This window comes from Ranitomeya imitator, chromosome 3, assembly GCF_032444005.1.
Source record: "Ranitomeya imitator isolate aRanImi1 chromosome 3, aRanImi1.pri, whole genome shotgun sequence".
Lineage (NCBI taxonomy): Eukaryota > Metazoa > Chordata > Amphibia > Anura > Dendrobatidae > Ranitomeya > Ranitomeya imitator.
The window spans coordinates 153,839,032-153,865,791 of NC_091284.1; the positions used below are offsets into that span (position 1 = coordinate 153,839,032).

At 44.3% G+C, this 26,760-nt stretch overlaps 1 protein-coding gene across 1 annotated transcript in view; it reads right to left on the reverse strand.

The window, feature by feature from the left end:
• Positions 1-3,299: 3,299 nt before the first annotated feature.
• The window catches only part of PRKX (protein kinase cAMP-dependent X-linked catalytic subunit), a 160,726-nt gene continuing 137,265 nt past the window's right edge, over positions 3,300-26,760 (reverse strand). The window contains exons 5-9 of the mRNA XM_069761568.1: positions 18,020-18,115; positions 9,990-10,047; positions 7,935-8,012; positions 6,123-6,252; positions 3,300-3,788 (exon numbers count right to left, since the gene is read on the reverse strand). Coding sequence (XP_069617669.1) covers positions 6,127-6,252; positions 7,935-8,012; positions 9,990-10,047; positions 18,020-18,115 — 358 coding nt within the window. The 3' untranslated portion in view covers positions 3,300-3,788; positions 6,123-6,126. The remainder of the gene's footprint in view (positions 3,789-6,122; positions 6,253-7,934; positions 8,013-9,989; positions 10,048-18,019; positions 18,116-26,760) is intronic.

Below are 26,760 nucleotides of genomic sequence, written 5' to 3' on the forward strand. Positions count from 1 at the left end.
CCCACCCCAGGCTCTGTATATACAAAGTCCATAGACAGTGAGTTGCTCATCACAGGAGGGGGCGTGTCAGACCAGCATGCACGCACTGCTGTGTCCCAGCAATGATAGGCTCCTGGTGCTAAAACAATCATTGTAAGCAAACAAAACCTCAGATCTTCATAAGAAAGGCATCACTGAAATCTGTGTTTTAACCCCTGCAGCATGTGGTCTTCAGATTACACAGCAAAAACCTGCTGATTGCTTACTCTTTAATTGGAAACTAACGTACAGCAGATTTTTTTCTGCTGGTTTTTATCCACACTATCTCTGCAGGCGTCAGCATCATAATATGTAATACTAATCCTCGCTGACTATTGTGTTTTTGCTGCTATTTTTTATGCGTTTTCGCCTTTAAAGCGTATTCACACGATGCATTGTTGCCGTAGATTTTCCCAGCATTTTTTGTCGTGAGAAAAAAAGAAGCGTTTTTACTGTACCAGCAAATTGAATGAGATTTCTTAAATTCACACGAATATCCTGCAAATTTTTTCCTTGCAGATTTAAAGCGGTTTCAAGTCTGCACCCTTCAAATGAATGGGAAGAAGCATAAAAACTATATGCGTAGTTTACCTTTTTTCCTGCCAAAAGACACGGTTCCTGCAAATCCTTCTAACACATATCCTTATGTGAAGCAGTATTTTCAATTTTTTTTTTTTTTGCTACAGAAAAGCTTTGGTTCTGCTCTTAAAAAACAATTGCATTTTTCCAGTAATCTACGTAGATTCACCGGCGAGGTCCGAAATCCATTTATTCAGAACGTGGTTGAACACAAGACGCAGCACAGCAGCGCACAAATCCAGAAACCCCACAGATCCAACGCGTGTCAGTGCCAGAAGATCGAGACGCATTGGATGGATCTGTGGGGATTTAGCAAATGCGCCTTGTGAGTATTTGTTTGTACATAAATCTGGGATTTTCCTTCTACCAAGCTGTGAAGCCGCATTGTACGATTGGTGCCTTTTTTCCATGCATTTTTATCAGGCTTCTCATAGACGCCTACGGAGAATAGTGCGCAGTACAACAGCGTCATCAGATGCACAGTGGGCAACAATTTCCACAAAATCACATCTACTTCGGGCAGCAGGGTTTGTGAACATGCATTACATGTGCTACGTGGGAGCATAGCCTAAGGGTATGTGCACACGTCAGGATTTCTTGCAGAAATTTTCCTGACAAAAATCAGACATTTCTGCCAGAAATCCGCATGCGTTTTTTTTTTTGCGTTTTTTACGCGTTTTTTCCCAAATGCATAGAATAGCGGGAAAAACGCAGAAAATCCGCAAAATTAATGAACATGCTGCTTTTTTTTTACCGCTATGCGTTTTTTTCGTGGAAAAAAACCGCATCATGTGCACAAAACATGCAGAATGCATTCTAAACGATAGGATGCATAATGTATGCATTTTTAGTGAGTTTTTATAGCGTTTTATCGCGAAAAAAACTGAACGTGTGCACATAGCCTAATTGTCTGCAAATCAGTGGGTGGGTCATAAGACCCCCATCAATCACTCAAAACATTGCTGAGAAATGCTCAAATCCGGAGACAGGAGCTCACAGTCATTCCCGAGCGAGCACACATGGCAGAGTACAGGTGGAATAGAAATCCTGTGACTCTACTGTATCCGTATACCGCTCTGTGCACTAGCTAAGATGGGAGCTATTGTATCCGTATACCGCACTGTGCGCTCACTAAGATGGGAGCTATTGTATCCGTATACCACTCTGTGCGCTCACTAAGATGGGAGCTATTGTATCCGTATACCGCACTGTGCGCTCACTAAGATGGGAGCTATTGTATCCGTATTCCGCTCTGTGCGCTCACTAAGATGGGAGCTACTGTATCCGTATACCGCTCTGTGCGCTCACTAAGATGGGAGCTATTGTATCCGTATTCCGCTCTGTGCGCTCACTAAGATGGGAGCTATTGTATCCGTATTCCGCTCTGTGCGCTCACTAAGATGGGAGCTATTGTATCCATATACCGCACTGTGCGCTCACTAAGATGGGAGCTATTGTATCCGTATTCCGCTCTGTGCGCTCACTAAGATGGGAGCTACTGTATCCGTATACCGCTCTGTGCGCTCACTAAGATGGGAGCTATTGTATCCGTATTCCGCTCTGTGCGCTCACTAAGATGGGAGCTATTGTATCCGTATTCCGCTCTGTGCGCTCACTAAGATGGGAGCTACTGTATCCGTATACCGCTCTGTGCGCTCACTAAGATGGGAGCTATTGTATCCGTATACCGCTCTGTGCGCTCACTAAGATGGGAGCTACTGTATCCGTATACCGCTCTGTGCGCTCACTAAGATGGGAGCTATTGTATCCGTATACCGCTCTGTGCGCTCACTAAGATGGGAGCTATTGTATCCGTATACCGCTCTGTGCGCTCACTAAGATGGGAGCTACTGTATCCGTATACCGCTCTGTGCACTCGCTAAGATAGGAGCCATTGTATCCGTATACTGCACTGTGCGCTCACTAAGATGGGAGCTATTGTATCCGTATTCCGCTCTGTGCGCTCATTTATAAAGAAATGTATAAGAGGTAAAAATCCTTTGTTTGTCATCAGCTGCCACCTAACAACGGCTGCAGGCCAACAAGCGCTCTGCTGTACGGCCCTACACTTCTTGTGACACCCAATAGTCTTAGGTAACAATGGGCCAATACAAAGGAGGACACCACTACCTCATACTGCCTAATGTGCTTCGCTGATCAGATAGGAGATATTGGTACCCTGAAAAAAAGACAGTATGTATACACTGAGATATTTACAGCAATCATTCCCTTTCCACAAATCATTGCACAGGAACCTGTCTACAGTATGTGCGGTTGCCATTAAACATTCCTAGATGAAATCTATATAAAGTGAAGCCTTCACCAGGTTTCTTTCACCAGGTTTTTGCTCCCCCATCTGAGAGCAGCATGATGTAGGGGCAGAGACCCCGATTCCTGCAATGTATTACAAGAGCCAACTTGCTGCAGTTTTGATAAAATCACAGTTTTATTTGTTTTATCAGCAGGAGATTATCCAAACTACAACAAGCATCTGAATCAGGGTCTCTGCCCCTACATTATGCTGCACTCAGATTAGGTGCAAAGACCTGGAAACAGGTTCCCTTTAATTACACAATGTGCGGAGGCCCTGAAGCTCCTTAATGCTATAAACTAATGGTCCAACTACTCTTGCAAAATGTGCTTGAACTCCTTAACTTTGTGCCTCATCCTGTTGCCTTACTTTAAAGAGAACTAAAGGGGGCGGCCGAAAAACCAAGAATATATTTTACAAGTAGAAAACTCATGATCTGCCTATTACACAAACCGGTCTCTACCAGGGTGAAATACATTTCCTTTTAGCACCTAATTAGAACAAGGTCATTAATGTCACATCTACTAATAAAGCTGTATGTTGCAGCGGTGTATCGTGATAAAGCAGTCCGCGCGGTCCACGACCACTGTGCATTGTTCGATGGGAGCCGATCAGGCGCTATGGTGGCGCTCCGGCTCACGTCAATGTCACACACTCTGGCACTAAAAGACTCTGGTGCCGAAATGTTCCAGTCATAGGAAATCCTTGAAATTGGGCAGCGTCTCCACTTTCGCGTATAGAAAGTCAATGGCTTGTTGTCGTGATCATATAAGCGGGTCTACCGGAGGTATCTTCTGTTTGTACAGAGGCTTCGGCCTTCACAGGTGCCCATGCAGATCCATTTTCAGCAGCTCGTCACCACTCGTTCTATATAGTATTTCTAAAAAAAAAAAATCTGTTAATTGGGAAACTACGGTAATATTTGCTTTATAAACATTCAGTCAGCTTCAACTTGTGCGCCCTTCACATGGAAACTGTCGCTTGCCATAAACCTGTCATATCTTTTACATAATGTAAAAAAAGTCGCTGTTCTCCCAAATCCAGGATTGTTGCCTTTTTGTTAATGTACCTCATCGTTCCTGAGGTATGGCCCCACTCCCAGTATCTAAGTTTAGCTTTCTTTCACCCAACTGGGCACCATTATCAACTCTTCTCTATGGGAGTCATATTGAGGACCACGCCCAGTTGGCAAAAAAAGTCTACATTTATACACAAGACAGTGGAGGCCATACAGTATCTCAGAAACGGAAAGGCCCAGGAACAAAAAAACTACCACCGCCAGATTCAGGAGAACAGCAGCATTCACAGGAAAATAAGTCACAGATTTAAAGGGGTATTCCCGTCTCCAAGCTCCTATCCCAATATGTAGTGGGTGTAAAAATAATAATATTAGCAAATACCGCATTTTAGAAATTAGGTATAGTTTTTTTTTTTTGCCATGTCTCTTTCCTCATGTGCAGACATTGCAGAACCTTATGTATCCATGGTTACAACCACTAGTAACTAGTTAACTGTCACTATATCAGTGGACGTAACCATGGATACCTAAGGTCTTGCAATGCCTGCACATAAGGAAAGAGATATAGTAAATCAAAAAACTATACTACATTTCAAATTGGAGGTATTTGCTAATATTATTATTATTACACCTACCACATATTGGGATAGGATCATGGAGGTGGGAATACCCCTTTAAGACAAGCGACAGGTCCTCTAAGCAGAACTGTTGTTACTCCACAACACAACCTGCATACAGTGTTATTACTACTTGCCATGCAGATTTTGGCCCATGAGCAAATATAGGTAACTAGATTGTGGCCCGATTCTAACGCATCGGGTATTCTAGAATATGCATGTCCCCGTAGTATATGGACAATGATGATTCCAGAATTCGCGGCAGACTGTGCCCATCGCTGATTGGTCGAGGCAACCTTTATGACATCATCGTCGCCATGGCAACCATTATGACATCTACGTCGATACTGTGCCCGTCGCTGAATCAGAGACGCGGGATTTCTACGTCGATGCTGTGCCCGTTGTCCGCTAAATGCCAAAAACAATCACCACACATATCCTCTTGATGAGACTTCCCGGGTTTATAGAAATAAGGCTTAGGGTCTGTGCACATGACGTCTTCTAGACGCAGATTCTGCCCGGAACCTGCCTGGCAAAAGTGCCACAAAAATTAACATAATTCACAGCAATGTAAAAATGGCGTTGCTGTGTACAATGTGCAGTCTTATTTTACTTCTTTTCACCAGCACACGGAAACCATGAAATGGTTAAAACAAGTAACGTATTCGTTTTCTGCTGGGAAGCCGCTCACTATTCATAATTTAGTTACTGAAAAAAAGCAACAACAGCAAAAACACCAGAGAAGCTGCTGGAGGAAAAGGACCACTGGATTTTTCCTGAAGTGGCTCCACCTAGGAAAACTATGGCAGGTCGGTCAGCACCCAAAAGACGACTTGTGCAAATACCCTTAAATATATTCTGTCAGTTAGTTTTTGCCACCTAATCTGAGAACAGAATAAAGTGAAGACAAGCCCTGATTCCAGCCATGCGATGGCCCTACTTACTAGGCTGCTTGCTGTAGTTTTGATAAAAGTCACTGTTTTATCAGCAGATTATCACTAGAGGACTAGTAAACCTGCTGCCAGATAGTCCTCCATATTCATGAGCTCTGTATAACCCCGCCCCACCACTGATTGGCAGATTTTGGCCTATGCACAGTGCACATATAAAGCTGCCAATCAGTTGTGGGGCGGGGTTATAGAGCGCTCGGCAATCAGAGAACTGCTAGATTGGCAGCAGATAAATCAGTGATCAAAACTACAGCCAGCAGCTCTGTACGTGACACATCGCTGGAATTAGGGTCCCTGTTCCTACAAAAGGCTGCTCTTAGATGGGGTAGCTAAAACCTGTTGACGGATTCCCTTTAAAAAGGGTTGTCTGATATGTATCGGATGTGTTTGTGATGAAGATCTTCGGTTCCAGCCTCTTGTATAGGAATACAGCCAGACAAACAGATTCCTCATCCAATCGCAACAAACAAATATCTTAAAATTGGGACACTTTCTATTGTAACACATTAGTGCAATAATTTGTGACTTTTCTCACCTATTTTAAAGTGCAACTTGTCAAAAAGGGCTGTATGAGGAATGTAACAGTATTGTATTTCCGGTAGATCATATCTGAATTTTACACATTTTACCTTTTTAAAAGTTTTGAAACATTTCCAAATCCTTTGGAGGTACAGGGGGCGCTTTGTTCCAATCGTCCTCAGGATAAGCTTCAAAATTTGATGTGTCGCCTTCATGGGATACTTTCGGCATTATGGGAGGCTGATGAGAGCAAGACCGGTAACAGAAAGACAAAATTAGAACTGCACCCACTCTTCAGTTTCTCCCCACTGTATGTATTTCTATACAACATTTACACTTTTTTATGTTTTACCACATTTGCGCAATAAAAAAAACAAAAAAATAATTTGCTTTTGCATCTCAATATTCTGAGACCCAGAATTATTCTCTCCTTCGTGAAGAGAGGTGTATTTTTTCTTGTGATGGGCGGAGACGGAGATCTTCAGGTTCGTCTGAACATTTGAAACACAGTTTGGATCAGGTACCAGAACTCCAACACTAACCCAGACCCTATTCAATGGAAGAGGGGCCCGAAAATCTGATGCCTCCAGAACTGTCATCTGTGGGACAGAGTCAGAAACACCGGTTCTGATCAGAGGTAAGTTCGTCTGGTTACCCGGGGACTTCGGCATCGTTGAAGATAGTTTCAATGATGCCGAAGTCGTTCCCCTGATCGTTGGTCGCTGGAGAGATCTGTCTGTGTGACAGCTCCCCAGCGACCACACAACGACTTACCAACGATCACGGCCAGGTCGTATCGCTGCTCGTGATCGTTGGTAAGTCGTTTAGTGTAACGGTACCTTAACGTGCGTCCTTGCATTGTTGTGTTGAGAAATGGGTCCTGGGACACCGTGGAGAAATGGCGGCACCACTGCTACCACCATTGATTCACTACTACACAGCAAGTATAATTGTTTGATGCCTTAAGCATGGTATGTAACATCCAATCTGCACACACCCATTGGGGCTCATATAACAGCTGAGTGCTGTCCGATGTGTTGTAGGATAGCACTCAGTATTATTCTATGGGGCAGCTCAGATTTGCGATTATTTTCTCATGCCGATTTGTCACGAGAAAACAATGGCAGCATGCTGTGACTGCATCCGAGAATCGAAATGCACTCACCCATACAAGTCTATGCGTGCATGTGAAACATTGGACTGCACTCAGTCCAGTTACAGCAGACGCAGATAATGGAGAAATTACTTTTGCCGTCTTTTTCGTACCAGTGTTCAGATTCTCTCATGCAAACTCTGACAGTGGTTTTAAGGGGCCTGGTTTTATATAAAGGCGTGACAAATGTCCGTAAAAAATTTGCACCATCCATGATTTTTGGTCCAGTTAAAATTGAATAAGCTGGCAACCCTGGCCGGATTGTACTGTATATATAACTCATACGCACCCTCTGGTCCTGGCTCAGAAACTGGTAACTCCCCGCAGTGCGTGCTAGGGTGATTCCCAAGTCTGCAGTCACACAGAGGGACTGCAGACTTATCAATCTGGACCAGACAACCCCTTTAAGGGAAGCAAAAAACCGGCACGTTTAAAGAGTGTAGGTCATAAACCTGAAGCCTATAGAGTTACAGCCGAGCTCTGGGCCGGAGGATGTATGCCTGAGGATTTCCTCGTGTATACCTCTAATGGACGGATGCAAAACACCACCATATAGGTACAGAGTGTTATATGTCACCCAGTGGATTTCACAGTAAGAAAAGAAACAAACAAACCCATACAGAAGAGCAGACAGAACAAGCATAACTACTGCACCACGCCGTGCACAGAATACTGTCATAGGCTGGGTGGGTCGTCCCCAAGTTTAAGCCAAATGTGCTGTGTAAACCCAATGTGAACACGTCTGACCGTACAGATTATATCTTTGTACCTTTAATTTCCGTTGTGGCACAGCATCCCAGTCTATAGATCTAAACCACCGGTGACGTTTCACATCTTCTGCTCCGTTCTGTAAAGACAAACATACATTTTCATCATGATAAAAAGTTCCTGCGTCTTATAGTAAAAAATCAAGGGGGTGCACTAGACAGCTCTGAATGCTTCCTTAAAGGTTTCTTCCCCAAAAATAAAGTCATCCCTTATTTACGGGAGTATGTATAACCTGGTGATCAATGAAAGTCAGACAACTGGGACACCCAGAGATCTGGGCTTGGGAACTCCAAGAAAGGGGTTCTTCAGCCCTCTCCTGAATGGAATGGAGGTGTATATGTTTAGCCTCTGTTTCATTCATTGTCTATTGGACTGCTGGAGAAAGCAGGAAGCTGTACTGGCCAATCCCATAGACAATGACTGGAGTAGAGGCAGGGCGTGCACACCTTCACTCCATTTAAGATGGGGCTGAACGGTCTTGTTCATAGGGTTCCAGAGCCCTGATGTCAGACCCTACAGATAAGTAACTTGTTTTTTTGGGAGTAACCCTTTAATGGTCAGGTAAAGAGCTTATAAAATGCTCTGCTGGATGATCCCAGCGGCTGCCTGCACAGTGACAGCCGCCTCTGCTTTCCCCAATGTCAGGCAGTCCACCGGTAAGCTGGTAACAGGGAGTGGAGATTTCCACCATGTCCTCTGCCATTGCTAGGCCCAGACCTGGCCCTCCGCCTGAATGCCTTCATCACATGATAAGGTCCCGTCTGTTATCAGGCAAACTTTGCTGTAGCTGCAGAGTGAGGATATAATTGATCCCAGTTGACTATACTGGTATGAGGCTCATAAGGGCACAGGCAGACGGCCGTACAGCACGGATGAGGATCGCATTGCAATGCTCGGACTGGCCGGCGGCCCTCCTTACCTGAGCGTGGCAGCTGGTATTTCTATGTAGCTGTCACACTCGGGTCAGGTTAGCCGCCGGCCAGTCAGAGCAGTGTGAGGTGACCATCTTCCGTGTTATACGGCCGTCTGCCTGCGCCCTTATGGTGTGTCTGAGGTACACACCATCCCACTACACTACCGGGACAGACAGTCACTGTATCTACAACGTGAGAGGGGTTCCCATAAGCAGACGTTGCCGCCATCACTGGACGCCTCAGAATCACATGGTGGTTTGTTGAGTTCCCCTCACAACACTGGGACATTCGCTCAATATCTCACTGTCTTCATTGATATTATACGCTTCACCCACCAAGGCAGACGCTCCCCCTCATCGCCACATACTGTAGCTGCACACCGTGCCACTTTCTGTGCCCACTCTTTGTGCGGCCTGTGTGTAGACCATCAGTCTGGGCTGCACTAATACAATATCCACCCACCCAGCAGACAGACTAGGAGGCCCACCACTGCACTGGAGCCCTGAACATCTCAGTACTTAGCCCACAGTAGCATGTTTGGGATGATTTCGCCCAATGATCAGTTTTAGGGTCTCATCCATAGACACCCACTGTTAGTGACATTAACCCCTTCACAATTTTAGACCTGGTGAAATGTTAATTACTCTAATATGTTTACTTTATTGTGTACAGTTGAGGTGCATCTTATGGTCAGATGTAGGTATGGTACATTGGGTTCTTCTCTCTGCCTCATGGCTTCCTGCTTGCTGGGACACTGCTGCAGTTCGGACCAGCTGCATGGTCACCGGCCTGAGCGGTGCGCTCGTCAATGCTGTGCCGAGAGATAACTTTGCCTTTGAAAAAGTGCTGAGACACTGAAGTTAACTAGTTCCATTGATCCAACCAGCCTCAGACCAGCGCTTATAAGTGCGGTGCTGTTGCTTAGGAGACCGGCCACCGCTGACAGACTGCAGAGGTGGCTGGTAGCCTAGGCAGTGAGTATTAAACAATGAAATTAAAAATCCCTCTGTTTTGTAGAAGGGAGAAGATTTTTAACAACAAGTAAAGTGCAAAACGGCTTGTTTATAAGCACTGTAAGATGACGAGAGAACTCCTTTACCATCCTGGATCTACCGTATAGAGAAGACATCCGCTTTACTTACCTTCATGTTACCTAGACGTCTAGTGCGGTCCACAACGAGCAGTTTCTTTATCAGGTCTCTGAAAAAAAATCCCCATTAGTCACGATCATGTGGATACATTGCTATGTAAGGTTTCTATTGAAAATATTAACTTTTACACCATTATTTCCCTTTGATGTATTTACTTGGTAATTTCCAATGTCTGGGCAGCAGCTAATCTCGCAGGATGCCCCATTATAGGAAACGCAGATGTTGTGTTGGAATTACTACTCCTGTAGGTTATGGGGTGAAAGTTAAAGGTGTTGTCCGGAACAAATCGATAAGTCTGCAGTCCCTATGTGTGACCGCAGACTTGTGAATCCTCCTAGTGCGCGCACTGTGCGCTGCGAGAATTCACCGATATCTGCTCCAGGAACAGCGGTCAAGTATGGGATCTGCATACTCTCAGCCAAAACCCGCATAGTGGGGGCGGCCTCACTTAATAAACTTGTATTAAGCAAAGCCGCGTCCCGTCTAATCTAGTGGGAGTATCTACGCTCAATCAATATAACTACATTGAGCGACACCGTGCCCACTAGACAGGTTTTGGGTGGGAGAAAGCGCATAGCATCCTTGACTGCTGCTCCCAGCGCAGACACCGGCGACTCCTCGTAGCACACAGTGCGTACACTAGGAGCAGTTACAAGTCTGCGCAGCCAGAGTGACAGCAGACTTGTCATTCTAGACCGGACACCTTTAAGAGAGTTGTTCTGCGGAGGCTTCCACCTCCTCCCAATTGAGGGGCGAACATGAATTTCCATTCTATCTGTATTTACTACACTTAGTGCAGCTTGATTTTTGGCTGTCAGTTATCAGGAATCGTTTGTCATACTCTCAGCACACACTGATTGCGAGACAGATACACACACAGTTGTGATGGTATAAAGGAACATTACCCAGTTAGCACGTCATTATTATTGGGATTGATGGTTTTGTCATGACTTCCAGTTTATGTGACCCAGCAGCCTCCGGCTTTCAGTCATGGACGCACGGCTGGCTCGGCTTCAGTCACCGCTCAGTACATAGTGAGGGACGGCAGTAACCACGCTTGGCACAGACTAACAGCCGGCTCAGCAGTACATCAGTACAGAGCCGGCTGTCAGTCAGTGCCGAGCGTGGTTGCAGCCGCCCCTCATTATGTCCTGAGCGGTGACTGAAGCCACGACAGCCGTGCGTCCATGACTGAAAGCTGGAGGCTGCTGGGAGGAATAAAGTTCATTTCCTCCCAAAAGCAGGAGGGCTCTTCTGACAACCATGTTTATTTTTGTTTAATGTCCCGATATGTAAAAACTATATAATTCAGGGGGGTGTACTTAGTTTTATGATGACTGTGAATGCATTGGAAATAGGTGACACTTACACCCCATCATTTCTGTTAGCTCTAAGAATGTTAAGGGTTTGTGCACACGTTCAGGTTTTTTCACGTTCTTTTCGCGATAAAAACGTGATAAAACTGCATTAGAAACTGCAGACATATGCATCCTGTCATTTAGAATGCATTCTGCAATTTTTGTGCATATGATGCGTTTTTTTTCCGCGAAAAAAACGCATCGCGGTAAAAAAAGCAGCATGTTCATTAATTTTGCGTTTTTTTTCGCGTTTTCCCGCTGTTCTATGCATTTGGAAAAAAACACATCAAAAATGGGCAAAAAAACGCATCAAAAGGCGCAAAAAAAAACGCATGCGGATTTCTGGCAGAAATATCAGGTTTTTGTCAGGAAAATTTCTGCCAGAAATCCTGACGTGTGCACATAGCCTAAGTCAAAACTTCAGATAATAATGAGGAGGAATTCCTCTTGGATAAGATTTTGATGACGTTTCCATTATTTTTAGGCACCGGCAGAATTGTGCATTTTTATACTGAGACGGTCTGTGCTCATTGTGTCCTGGGGGCTGTGTAGGAAATAGTCTACGGACAATCTGTTCTGCACAGGTGTTTAGTGGTATCCTGGGCATTTTCAGGCAAATATTTATAGAAGTGCTCTATTTTAATCTGTTAACATCTGTGGTATAGTTTAATCCAAGGCGACACTGCAATGAGCATTCATGTCTATCCCACCAGCTGCTATGCTGTAGTCCATCAGCCAGTGCTTCACCCTATGGATGGTTCTCTGCGCTGCGGCCCCCAGGAGTCCTAGTATGGAAGCAGCCTTGTCTCTGGTTTAAGGCTATGTTCACAGGTTGCATTTTTTTTTCTTTTGCAGACAAAACCTGTATTTTTTCTTGCTTCGTTTTTCAGGTACATTTGTCTCTGGTGCATGCTGATACAGTTTAGTGCCTGTTGTCCCCGAGTATCCTGCATTAAAGAGCAGCAAAAATGGATACCTGCACTTTTACACTGGACCGCAGGTCAATTTCTATGTGGATATATTCCACAGAGCACGTGTATGAAATTTTAAAAAATCTAATTCACTTGTTTATTACTATAATCCACCGGGGATTTACCTACTGTAATCTGATGTGGATTTACCTACTATAGTCCACAGGGGATTTACCTACTGTAATCTGCTGAGGATATACAGTGCCTACAAGTAGTATTCAACCCCCTGCAGATTTAGCAGGTTTACACATTTGGAAATAACTTGGCATTGTGACATTTGGACTGTAGATCAGCCTGGAAGTATGAAATGCACTGCAGCAAAAAAGAATGTTATTTCTTTTTTTTTTTTTTTAAATTGTGAAAAGTCTTTTCAGAGGATCATTTATTATTCAACCCCTCAACCCACCAGAATTCTGTTTGGTTCACCTAAAGTATTAAGAAGTAGTTCAGGCACAAAGAACAATGAGCTTCACATGTTTGGATTAGTTATCTCTTTTTCCAGCCTTTTCTGACTATTTAAGACCCTCCCCAAACTTGTGAACAGCACTCATACATGGTCAACATGGGAAAGACAAAGGAGCATTCCAAGGCCATCAGAGACAAGATCGTGGAGGGTCACAAGGCTGGCAAGGGGTACAAAACCCTTTCCAAGGAGTTGGGCCTACCTGTCTCCACTGTTGGGAGCATCATCCGGAAGTGGAAGGCTTATGGAACTACTGTTAGCCTTCCACGGCCTGGACAGCCTTTGAAAGTTTCCTCCCGTGCTGAGGCCAGGCTTGTCCGAAGAGTCAAGGCTAACCCAAGGACAACAAGGAAGGAGCTCCGGGAAGATCTCATGGCAGTGGGGACATTGGTTTCAGTCAATACCAATACCATAAGTAACGTACTCCACCGTAATGGTCTCCGTTCCAGACGAGCCCGTAAGGTACCTTTACTTTCAAAGCGTCAAGTCAAGGCTCGTCTACAGTTTGCTCATGATCACTTGGAGGACTCTGAGACTGACTGGTTCAAGGTTCTCTGGTCTGATGAGACCAAGATCGAGATCTTTGGTGCCAACCACACACGTGACGTTTGGAGACTGGATGGCACTGCATACGACCCCACAGTCAAGCATGGTGGTGGCAGCATCATGCTGTGGGGCTGTTTCTCAGCCAAGGGGCCTGGCCATCTGGTCCGCATCCATGGGAAGATGGATAGCACGGCCTACCTGGAGATTTTGGCCAAGAACCTCCGCTCCTCCATCAAGGATCTTAAGATGGGTCGTCATTTCATCTTCCAACAAGACAACGACCCAAAGCACACAGCCAAGAAAATCAAGGCCTGGTTCAAGAGGCAAAAAATCAAGGTGTTGCAGTGGCCTAGTCAGTCTCCTGACCTTAACCCAATTGAAAACTTATGGAAGGAGCTCAAGATTAAAGTCCACATGAGACACCCAAAGAACCTAGATAACTTGGAGAAGATCTGCATGGAGGAGTGGGCCAAGATAACTCCAGAGACCTGTGCCGGCCTGATCAGGTCTTATAAAAGACGATTATTAGATGTAATTGCAAACAAAGGTTATTCCACAAAATATTAACCGTAGGGGTTGAATAATAATTGACCCACACTTTTATGTTTAAAATTTATAAAAATTTAACTGAGCAACAAAACTTTTTGGTTTGTAAGATTTATGCATCTGTTAATAAATCCTGCTCTTGTTTGAAGGCTCTAACTTATTTGCATCTTATTAAACCTGCTAAATCTGCAGGGGGTTGAATACTACTTGTAGGCACTGTACCTACTAAGGTCCACTGGGGATTTACCTACTGTAATCTGCTGTGGATTTACCTACTAAGGACTACTGAGGATTTACCTACTGTAATCTGTTGCAGATTTACCTATTATAGTCCACAGATTTACCCAAGCATATCCACAGGCAAAATCTAAAACATTTCTGACTAACTAGACTTACCATCCACTACGCCCTTTGTATACGAAGTAAACCCTGATGTATGATAAAAGTAATAGTAACATCACCTACACTGGTGCAGTTTCAGCTATTGCGGCGCTTGATCTTTCGTGAATCACGTGCCAATATTATGCTATGTATGAGCCCTATGACCAATCAGCAGCCACTTCTGGGCTATTGCGCCAATACTCCTTCTGCTTGTCGGAGGGAAATCAGAGCAGCAGCTCAATGGCGGTAAGATTTACATAACATAATGACACGAGAGCCCCAGGAGACCCTGTGCTATCAACACTGGAATGGCGCTGAGATAAGTGTAAGTAATTTTTACTAGTGGGACTACTTCTATTAAATAGGGAGTCTCCAGGTGCACTGATGTTAGCCCGGAGGTAAAGAAGAGTGGGCACACCCAGATCTCCTAAATCTATGTGCTTTATTGGGACTAGCACGGATTATAAGGCTCCAATTGTTAAATGGGACTTTTGTGAAGAATTCCTTATAAAGGGCATGTGTGTGTGCAGCCATGTCCATGCAATGTAAGCCCCTTTTTATACTTTCCCGGAGGTTGGGAAAATACCATAAGCTATATATGAGAATTGGACGTGTTTCCATTATTCTCTGTCTGTATAGGGTAGAGGGCAAATAGAGCCAAGTTTGATACTTACCGACAGATCCAGGGGATAAATAACTTTTAAAAGGGTTTAGACTGTAAAATAAATAAGGGTAGTAATACCCACCCAATCCAATGCCGGTATTTTTCTACCCTCAATGACCCCTTCACCAGTGTAAATCATCATTAGCACAAGTTTACAGGGATTAATAAGTACAAGCTCCACATCATCTTGGCTACACTAGCACTTTTAGTGTTTGTAGGTCCTTAGGGAATACAATACTCGAATCCTTCAGGTTCCCATGGGCCAGGAAGCCTCCCTGCACAGATGTAGGGATAAGTGTTCTCAGCGGGCATACTTCCATGATTGCTTAGCCCCTCTAGGAAAATGCCTGTATAATGATATGTATGTCGCAAATAAATGCCAATCAGCGGAGACAAATGCTAATAGCAGGAGAGGACATTCATCTGCACCCAAAGCACCCACTGACCCACGATGATGAGCAGCTGAACCATGGACTCACTGAGGGGCAGCACGGACCGGGGAACACATGATGTCATTCAATGCCCGGCGCTATCATGTTTCTCATTAATTCCTAAAAGCCTCTGATGAGACATCACTTAAATCATTAGATGGAAAAACAAAATCCAAACCAGATATTCAGCGTAAATGCTGGTATTGATTTCCACTCTTTCAGGTCTTGATCTACAGTAATGTGCTGAACCTTTTTTTTCTGGTTCAGTAACTCTTCTGGCAATAGCATAGAAATGCTCCATGTCATCTAATAATGTAATGTTTATGTGAACGTAAAGTACAAAAAAATGGCAATTCATATTCAGGTCATAGACAAGAATAGGGCAAAATACCAAAGAGCCATGAGCAGAACATCCAAGGCGAGGCACGGAAACATCAAGAGACTCCAGACAATGGGCCCATATACTCTATACATCTCTATAGAGCCTACTAACCTCTTCGGCAAGATTCATAGATTGTTCTTTCCTGGAAAGCAGCTACATACAGTATACGGGATGAGCAACGACCGCACACAAATATATCAGTAATGTCCATGTGCTCCAAAACCGGACACTGTAAGGTAAGTGTGGCAGTGGGAACATGGAGCCAAGCGAATATATTGCTAGCATATGCGGTAAGCCAACCAAAGGGAGAATCCGGATCTTAAACTCATTCTGTCATAACTTGCTTAAAGCTATATTGATGCGGCTTGTAATTAAATGCATTTATGCTAGAATTAGGAAAGTAGGCAACGATGGGAAAACCAGAAGTCAACCTTCAAAAGGTGACTAAACTTTAAAAAAAAATCCTTGTGGCAACATCTGAAGTTTTGACCAAGACCCATGCCAAATTTTGAAATGAACAAGCAATTATGATCAGATGATTTTCCGAGTGTATTGCGAGGCAGTGACCGGGGTCATATGCGAGGGTCGCTATGTGTCCCCCAGGATGCGCACAAGCATATTGAGGCCGTGGGAGTGCATTGCAGTCACAGGCATAGCTGTGATTGCAATGTAGAATAAAAGTGAGTAAAGGTCTTGGACAAGCCATTTGTCCAGGGCAGATTTAGGAAAACCTGCCATTGGCTTTAACTTTTGAAACGGACTACAGGAAGGTAGTGGGGTGGTCAGTTTCGTCCCTGGCTGGGTTTTCCATGTGGCCTACGGCCACAGGTTCCTTGTAAAAAACCCTGCAGCAGAGGGTTGGTGTGTCAGTTTGGTTTTGCAAGCGTTATTACTAGGACATTAAACAGGCGATTATGCAGCAGTGCAGGTGACACGGCCATCACCTGCCTGCAGAAAGGTTTTTTTTTTAATCAGTATGTACCGATATTCATTATTTAAACTAGGGGGCAGGTCAGGAAGGGATCAGTGACCTATCAGCAGTCTGCATTATGAATATCTAATCAGAGAAGCACATAAAGACCCCCACAGGCCGCCCTGGGGCACAAGCTTATCATTAACTCAAAACTAAAAATAAAGATTAAACAACAACCACAAGACGGATTTCATCAACCCAGGTATCATTTTAATCAGTATAACGACACCGACCTGACACTGTCTGTATGTTACTGTGCACAATCCTCCTGACAGGTTCCCTTATGTCAAAATTTTTTTTTTTTTCTTTTTTTAAAGTTTAGCTACTCTAAGGGAAAGTATACTGGAAGTAGTCCAAAACAATTCCCTTGGGTGACAATTTTATATGTAACAGGGCTTCCTAAGGGTACCGTCACACAGTGCAATTTTGATCGCTACGACGGCACGATTCGTGACGTTCGAGCGATATAGTTACGATATCGCAGTGTCTGACACGCTCCTGCGATCAGGGACCCCGCTGAGAATCGTACGTCGTAGCAGATCGTTTGAAACTTTCTTTCGTCGTCTAGTGTCCCGCTGTGGCGGCATGATCGTATGGTGTAACATATATCGTATACGATGTGCGCATAGTAACCAACGGCTTCTACATCGCACATACGTCATGAAATTATCGCTCCAGCGTCGTAGATTGCAAAGTGTGACAGCAGTCTACGACGCTGGAGCGATATTGTTACGATGCTGGAGCGTCACGGATCGTACCGTTGTAGCGATGAAAATTGCACTGTGTGACGGTACCCTAACTGTCCCACAAATTCCAGGAAAAGAAGATATGACATATTGGTTTTAAACATCCCCAATCCTTTGTTTATGTGTATGACCAGCCCAAGCTTAAAACTGGCCAAAGATATGTGGTGCTAATCGTCAGATCTAGTCAAGTCTGCAAAGATCAGAAAAATATATGAAGACAGTAGTGTGAAACAGTGGGATGATTAGAACAAATAGTTATCATTTTAAGCTGGTCACACACATTAGGTAAATGGTAGTCAAACTTTTCAACTTCAGCAGGATCGGTGGTTAATCTATGGAGAGGGGCAGCCTGACTGTACCACAACACTATGCAATGGGCAAACAATTAGATCCTAATCCTTGTTATAGATTTTAGGAAAAATATGGTAACTATATTTTAATTGCAAACTTTCTCTGGAGGGAGATAAAAATATGTTACATTTGTTTCCTGCACAAAAAAAAATCCATCCGCATCCATTGTATTAGTAAACTTAACACATTGGTCCGCTAACAAAACTTACTTCACATATAAATCTAAATGTCTTGGGAAATCAATTTTGCCAGCCAGAATTTTCTGATATATTCCAAAGGGATTGTCGTCAAAAAATGGGGGGAATCTGTGAAAACACAATGAAACAATTTTGTAAAAATCATAACGCAAAACATTGATAATGAAAAATGACATGGAAACAAAGAATGGAAAACCCTTTTGGTCATCTGATCGGTGGTGGTGCTGAGAGTCTGACCCACAATAACCTACAACAGAAACATATGGACCCTTAACCCCTTAACGACCAGAGGCATTTTTGATTTAGCATTTTGATTTCTTTTGCTCCTCTTCTTCCCAGAGCCATAACTTTTTTACTTTTTGGTCAAAATGGCCGTGTGAGGGATTGTCTTTTTGTGGGACGAGTTTGACTTTTCAAATACACCACTGGTTTTAACATATCATGTACTGGAAAACAGGAACAAAATTCCAAGTGCGGTGAAATTGCAAAAAAAAAAGTGCAATCCCACAGTTGTTTTTTACCATGTTCACTAAATGCTAAAACTGACCTGCCATTATGATTCTACAGGTCCTTACAAGTTCATAGACACCAAACATGTGTAGGTTCTTTTTTATTTAAGTGGTGAAAAAAATTCCAAAGTTTGTTAAAAAAAAATAATTGTGGCATTATCCGATACCCGTAGTGTCTCCATTTTTTGTGATCTTGCGTTGGTGAGGGCTTATTTTTTGCGTGCCGATCTGATGTTTTTAATTATCCCATTTTGGTGCAGATATGATCTTTTGATCGCCCGTTATTGCAATTTAATGCAATGTTGCGGCGACCAAAAAAACATAGTTCTGGCGTTCTGTGTTTTTTCTCAGTGCACGGTTTAGCAATCAGGTTAATTATTGCTTAATATTGATAGATCGGACGATTCTGAACTCGGCGATACCAAATATGTGTATGCTTGAATTTTTTTTATTATTTTGAATATATATATTTTTAAATGTTTTTAAGCTTTTTAAAAACATTTTTTTTTTACTTTTGGCATGCTTCAATAGTCTCCTACGGGAGACTAGAAGCTGCCATAATCCAATCGACCCTGCTACATACAGGCGATGATCGGATCGCCTGTATGTAGCATAATTGCTCACTTGCTATGAGCGCCGACCACCGGGCTGTTCCAAACAGCTGATATGTGCTGGAAAGACGTGGGCTCAGGCCCGGAGCCCACATCAAAGGGAGGGAGTCAGACATCGGCGTACTATTACACCCGATGTCTGAAAGGGGGTTATTTAGGATTCTCACAAAAGTCAACAAAAATTATGTGACTGCAAACTTGTAAATCCTCACAGTGTGTTTGGACAATCCAATTAAGAAAAAGTCCTATGAATGTGAAGACCACAATAAAGCAATAAACAAGATGCAAAATATATAAATCTCACACAAGAGATCTGCACAACAAGAGGGGCCCTGTACAAAAACAGTATATGGCACTTTGCAGTCCAATAGCTCATCATAATGTACAATTCCATCTGCTTTGGAGGTAGAAGTGGGACCCCTTACTCATTGCGCAGATGGAAGAGCGCCAGAAGCATGCGTCCCAAGATGGCGACCAGGAGCATGGATTCCAAAATGGACGGCGCTCGAGATTGTGCAAAAATGTGTTCAGCCCCCAGGAATGTCGGCTTGAAGAAGGATGTGCCCTGCAACCACGATCCCGCCCAGGATGGGAGGTACATTCCGGTAGAGGTTGTGGCACATAGTGAGGTGCGGGCCATCGGGTGGAAGATGGCAAAGGCGAGAGGTGTGGTCAAAGATTGAGTCGCCGGGAGTTAAATATGACACGGTGATCACATCAGAAGTTTGGCCCAGGAAGAGGCGGAGACAGAGGCACAGGAAGCGTGTCATCAGGGACTGACCGGAAGCATTTTCTTCTTAGTGCACAAGGAGTGAAGAGCTAAGAGGTGAGCCCTGAGCAGTGATGGCACAAAGCGGTCAAGACCTAAGCAAATCTCCTGGCTGCCCTATGAAAATAAGTGAAAGGGAGACAAATCAGGAGAAAATGCCAGAAATTGTCACCCCCAGAGCCGCAGCAGGAAGTCACCGAACAATGGGAGCTGCACGAGGACAGTCATTCCCACAGCAGATGATGATCCAGTGGTTAAATCACCCTGCAGCCAAAGGTAGGCCTCTTGGTCCACGAACTAAAGGTGCTGTGCTGGAGCCGCATGCTGGAGGAAGAGAATTCCTCAGCCCGAGGGAGTGAAAACCAAGGCCTAAAGAGCGGGAACAACATCTCCTCAAGAGGGCGAACAGGACCTTGCGTGGCTGGTCCCTGCTCCGATCCCTACCCATGGAGTTCCTGAAAAGGAGGAAGAACAGGTTCGTTCCAATGGCAACTTGTCAGGGGTAAGACCGGGAGACAGGAAGGTCCCTAGTATAACTGAAGGGCAATAGAGTGAGACTTGCTCAGCAACTTACTGATAGACAGCTCCCCCTAACTACCAACCGAGGTGTCTGACCGAACATCCATCAGAGATGGATGACTTACTGGCCCATAAGATGTGGACCGATCTCTACCTGAGGGGATGGCTGCAGGTGTCTAATAATGCCTCACGGGAGGCTGTGGAAGATGTCCAGACCAGAGGTCGACTGGTGGAATTTTACATTAAGAGGGGGTTCCGGTTCCAGGAAGAGGGGGTTCCGGTTTCAGGAAGAGGAGTAGACTGGGCACAAGGTATATGTGAGCTGCGGTGTGGTAAAAAGGAAAAATATGCCCTACTAGCTCTACAGTCTGTACCCGAGGGATATGGCATTTCACAATCTCACAAACTCCCCAAACTCATGAAGGGCTTGTATGTGGCTGCCCTGGTGAGCCCTTACAAGTATATAGATGTGAGGGAGTGGGACTGAGAAGTCTAGTGACAGAGGTCCCAAAGGGAGGCAGAAGTAGGTGAAAAAGGCCCCAGAGGGGTTTGTGCAGGTCCCAAGAGCCAGTGACTTCTGTTGAGAAAGAGAAGAGGTGACCCCCGAAGAGTCGTTCCTGACAAAGTCGGAGGTAATTCGTCAGAACCTCAGGAGGACTGTGCGCCAGTTAAATTGCCCATCCAGGGAAAGTCACTGAACTTGATGGAACTGCAAAATGAAGGTTCAGGGTGCATGAAACCAGGGCCATCTGAGGGAAACAGGGCCACAGCAGGTCAAGTGGTCCAAAACTTCCAGGTACTTCGCTATTAGCCCATCCAAGTAGGCTGTAACAGCGCTGTCTCCGGATTATAAAATCCTGGACCAGTCAAATTTTCAGACCAGCTCTGGAAGTGGAAGAGACCACCCTACCCCATCGCTTGGTTCGCCTTCATGAAGGAGAGACAGGAAGCACTGAAGAAATCTTGAAGGGGGAGGTGGTTGGGCAAATGCGCCCCTGCATTGGAGCTACAGTTTAGCAAAAAGCCATCCTCGCCCTGTCTGCCTAAAAATCGGATGAGGCATCTGAATAATTCCTGTTGGGGGAGTTGAAGACTGTTTGTTTAGTTTTTAAAGTTCGTGTTTCTTTGTTGCAGTTGGAAGAAATCAGAAAGACTATTATAATATTTTTGATGTCGGGAAGGCCTGTGAAAGCCGAATCGGCTAAGTTTATTTTATCCTCAGTTTTTGCTTGCCTTTTGCTGCACCTGTTGTGCCTTTTCCTGCTGGAATTGTAGGCGCTGGTGTGACCATGAGGATCTGATATCCTCAATAACAGAAACTTTGTTTTCTGGACTCCTCACAAGCATAATCATCATGTCACTTAAGGCAATGGATTACAATAGAACCCATCTGTGTGAATCCGTCTGTCAGCATGGCGACCACGAGATGGATGTCGGGGCATCTGGGCATATTAAGCCTGCAAAGCTGCGAGGAAAGATGGACATTCAGAGGCGGGAGTAATGGAATTTGGGTACACTGCTCGCGGTGGTGAAGAATTCCTAGTGCTAGAGGAGTTAGCAAGAGGGATGCTCTATCCATACCGAGAACTAGGGCTAAACTTATGTCTGGTACCTGTGGGAAAGATTGTAACCTGTTTTGGCCCATCCTACATGCTTCATTGTAGTGACCATAAACTGTCAAGTAAATGTTTCACTGTTTTAACGTATTCAGTGTCCCTGGATTGTGTGCTGCAAAGGTTCTGGAAGATGAAAGCTTGGAACCAGTGGAGCCCTATTGGCCACAAGTAAGTGTAACGCACCTCCCAGACAGCAGCACACCGGCACGGGGACACTTTTCCTGGAGGGTGGCAGAGGGTACAGAAGCAGCATCTCGCCCACGACTACCTCGCTCAGGAACCTTACAGGTCAATGACTTGTGCAACGTTAAATTATCTTAATCCTCTTATGTGAGATAACCTTCTGTGACAAGCTTTCTAGTTAAACTTGGCTACATCTGTACATATAAGGGGCAAAGTTATAATTCATTTTGGACTAGTTTCTGGCCTGTGTTTTGCATTTTATTTTGTACCATGTTTACTATAGCACAATTTTTTCATGGTTTTGTGCCATGTGCAGCAGTTTGTGAAAAAGCTCTTTACAATGGATTTTCCATCTGGAATAGAGGTTTTAGCCCCATTTCTGAACTGCAATTTTGTAGTCTTACAATTTTTGCGTTAAAAATATGCCATGAAAGGGATGGATTAAAAAAATAAAATAAAATAATAATGCTAATTAAGCTAATTTGTGCCACATTTTTCTAAACACGTGTAATATTTCAACAAATTTGGCAACTGGCGGAAAAAGTGAGAACGCTCCATTATTGAGAATTGTGGCTTATAGTCCAACTTACGACGCAACCTTCTAAAAAGACGATTTTGTGTTAGAAGTGACAAAGCCATGCTGTAAATGGCGCAGTGCCAATATGGATGTGTATCGCCAAGATCTTTACTTCCTATGCTCAGCAGAAGCAGACAGCTGAAGCTCCTCAGTGCCAAAGTGGTCAGCAAAACTCTGAAACATTCTTAAAGACCCTGCTCATTAATATACCGTATATACTCGAGTATAAGCCGAGACTTTCAGCCCATTTTTTTGGCTTATACTCGAGTCATATACCGGGAGGTCGGCAGGGGAGGGGGAGCGGGGGCTGTGTTATTATACTTACCTATTCCTGGTGCGGTCCCTGCAGTCCCTGGCGCTGCATATTCTTCCTGTACTGAGTGGTCACATGGCACCGATCATTACAGCAATGAATATGCGACTCCACCTCCCATAGAGGTGGAGCCGCATATTCATTGCTGTAAATGAGCGGTAACTGTGACCGCTCAATACAGGAAGAAGATGCAGCGCCGGGGAAGCCAGGGACTGCAGGGACCGCACCAGGAGCAGGTAAGTATACGAGGAGGGGAGCGCTGCGCGATATTTACCTGCTCCTTGCTCCGGTGCGGCTCCGTCTCCAGCGTCCTCTGGCTGTGACGCTCAGGTTAGAGGGCGCGGTGACGTAGTCAGTGCGCGCCCTCTGCTGAGCGTCAGTGCTGGAGACGGAGCCGCACGAGGAGCAGGTAATTATTGAAAGCGCCGGCGTCCTGAGCGAAGAGAGGTGAGTATGTGATTTTTTTTTTTTTATTGCAGCAGCAGCATTATATATGGCACAGCATAATCAACGGTGCAGAGCAAAATATATAATAATAATCTTTATTTTTATATAGCGCTAACATATTCCGAAGCGCTTTACAGTTTTGCACACATCATCATCGCTGTCCCCGATGGGGCTCACAATCTAGAATCCCTATCAGTATGTCTTTGGAATGTGGGAGGAAACCGGAGTGCCCGGAGGAAACCCACGCAAACACGGAGAGAACATACAAACTCTTTGCAGATGTTGTCCTGGGTGGGATTAGAACCCAGGACCCCAGCGCTGCTGTGCTAACCACTGCGCCACCGTGCTGCCCCATATATGGGGCACAGCTTTCTATGGCGCCATAATCAACGGTGCAGAGCATTCCATATGGCACAGCTTTATAAGGAGCATCTATGGGGCCATAATCAACGGTGCAGAGCAATATATATGGGGCACAGCTTTCTATGGAGCATCTATGGGGCCATAATGAACGGTGCAGAGCATTATATATGGGGCACAGCTTTCTATGGAGCATCTATGGGGCCATAATGAACGGTGCAGAGCATTCTATATGGGGCACAGCTTTCTATGGAGAATCTATGGGGCCATAATGAACGGTGCAGAGCATTATATATGGCACAGCTTTCTATGGAGCATCTATGGGGCCATAATGAACGGTGCAGAGCATTATATGTGGCACAGCTTTATATGGAGCATCTTATGGAGCAATAATGAACGGTATGGAGCATCTATTTCTATTTTTGAAATTCACCGGTAGCTGCTGCATTTCCTACCCTAGGCTTATACTCGAGTCAATAAGTTTTCCCAGTTTTTTGTGGCAAAATTAGAGGGGCCGGCTTATACTCGGGTCAGCTTATACTCGAGTATATACGGTAACTATAATATAATAACTGTATAATTATAATAACTGTGGCTGAAAGAAGTCCACACATCCAGCACACACAAATCTCTGCTTCTCTTTGCTAGGAAGGAAAAACTAAAAATGTAAAAGCAAATGTACGCCAGCGAGGAGGAGAGCCCCTGCTACACTGAAACACAAGCTGACGTCAGACTAGGGAATATGTATGAGTGCAATTTCTACATTTTGCCTTTTCTCAAAATCAAGACATCTGTTCTTTAAATTGCTGTTTTCCAGTGTATAACAAGCATTATAAGCAACCATGTATCCTCTGAATCCAACCACTGATTGTGGCTGTGCTCCATATACATGTAAGGAGGCAGTGACCAGAGGAAGCTACCGGCTGTAACACATTAGTGTGATCGGAAAGCAATGTGCATCTAATGATACAATATTTTACCTAAAAGGTCAAAGCTACCTGCCAGCCCGGCTCACTGCCAAATTTTATGAGTTGGCCCACTACAATGTGTATTGTGCACATAGATTTCAACCTTTTAACTCCTTGGTGACAGAGCCAATTTGGTACTTAATGATCAAGCCAATTTTTACAATTCTGACCACTGTCACTTTATGAGGTTATAACTCTGGAACGCTTCAACGGATCTGACTGATTCTAAGTCTTTTTTTCACGACATATTGTACTTTAGTGGTAAAATGTCTCTGATATGACTTGCGTTTATTTAAGAAAAACTGGAAATTTGGCAAAAATTTTGAACATTTTGCAATTCTTAAACTTTAAGGGTATGTGCACACGATGCAGATTTAGTGCAGAACTGCAGCAGATTTTTCTGCAGCAGAAACGCTGCAGAACTGCACTGTGATCACAGTACAATGTAAAAAAAAAAAGCTGTGCACATGGTGCAGAAAAATCTGCGCAGAAAAGCTGCAGATTTCAAAGAAGTGCACGTCACTTCTTTTGTGCAGTTCTGCAGCGTTTCTGCACCCCTCCATAATAGAAATCCGCAGGTGCGTTTTTTATGCGTTTTTTGTGCGTTTTTTGTGCAGATTTGTGCACAAAAAACGCATCAAAAACGCACCAAAAAACCCATAAAAAATGCACCTGCGGATTCTGCCAGGAGATGCAGATTAAGTGCAGATTTTATGCAGAAAATTCTGCACCAAATCTGCATCGTGTGCACACAGCCTAAAGGGAATCTGTCACCCCATTTTAGGCCTATAAGCTGCGGCCACCGCCATCAGGGGCTTATCTACAGCATTCTGTAATGCTGCAGATAAGCCCCCGATGTAACCTGAAAGAGAAGAAAAAGAGGTTAGATTATACTCACCCAGGGGCGGTCCCCGCTGCGGTCCGATGGGTGTCGCAGTCCGGGTTCGGCGCCTCCCATCTTCATGCAATGACGTACTCTTCTTTGCTTCCTGCGCAGGCGTATTTTATCTGCCCTGTTGAGGGCAGAGCAAAGTAATGCAGTGCGCAGGGCCTCTGACCTTTCCTGGCGCCTGCGCACTGCTAACTTGTTTTTCTTCTCTTTCAGGATACATCAGGGGCTTATCTGCAGCATTACAGAATGCTGTAGATAAGCCCCTGATGGCGATGGCCGCAGCTTATAGGCCTAAAATGGGGTGACAGATTCCCTTTAAAGTTTAAGAATTGCAAAATTTTTCAAACTTTTTGCCAAATTTCCAGTTTTTCTTAAATAAACGCAAGTCATATCAAAGACATTTTACCACTAAAGTACAATATGTAGCGAAAAACAGACTTAGAATCAGTCGGATCCGTTGAAGCTTTCCAGAGTTATAACCTCATAAAGTGACAGTGGTCAGAATTGTAAAGCAAAGAAGAGGACGCCATCGTATGAAGATGGGGGGCGCCGAACCCGGACTGCGATGCCCATCGGATCGGACCACAGCGGGACCGCCCCTGGGTGAGTATAAACTAAATTTGTTTTTCTTATCTTTCAGGTTACATCGAGGGCTTGTCTACAGCATTATACAATGCTGAAGATAAGCCCCTGATGGCGGTGGCCACAGCTTATAGGCCTAAAATGGGGTTACAGATTCCCGATAAATTTTTGTATCCTTAAATCAGAGTGTTATGTCACACAAAATAGTTAATAAATAACATTTCCCACACGTCTACTTTACATCAGCACAATTTTGAAAACATTTTTTTTTTGTTAGGACGTTATGAGGGTTAAAAGTTGACCAGCGATTTCTCAATTTTCCAACAAAAATTTACAAAACCATTTTTTTTTTAGAGACCACCTCACATTTCAAGTGAGTTTGGGGGGTTAATATGACATAAAATACC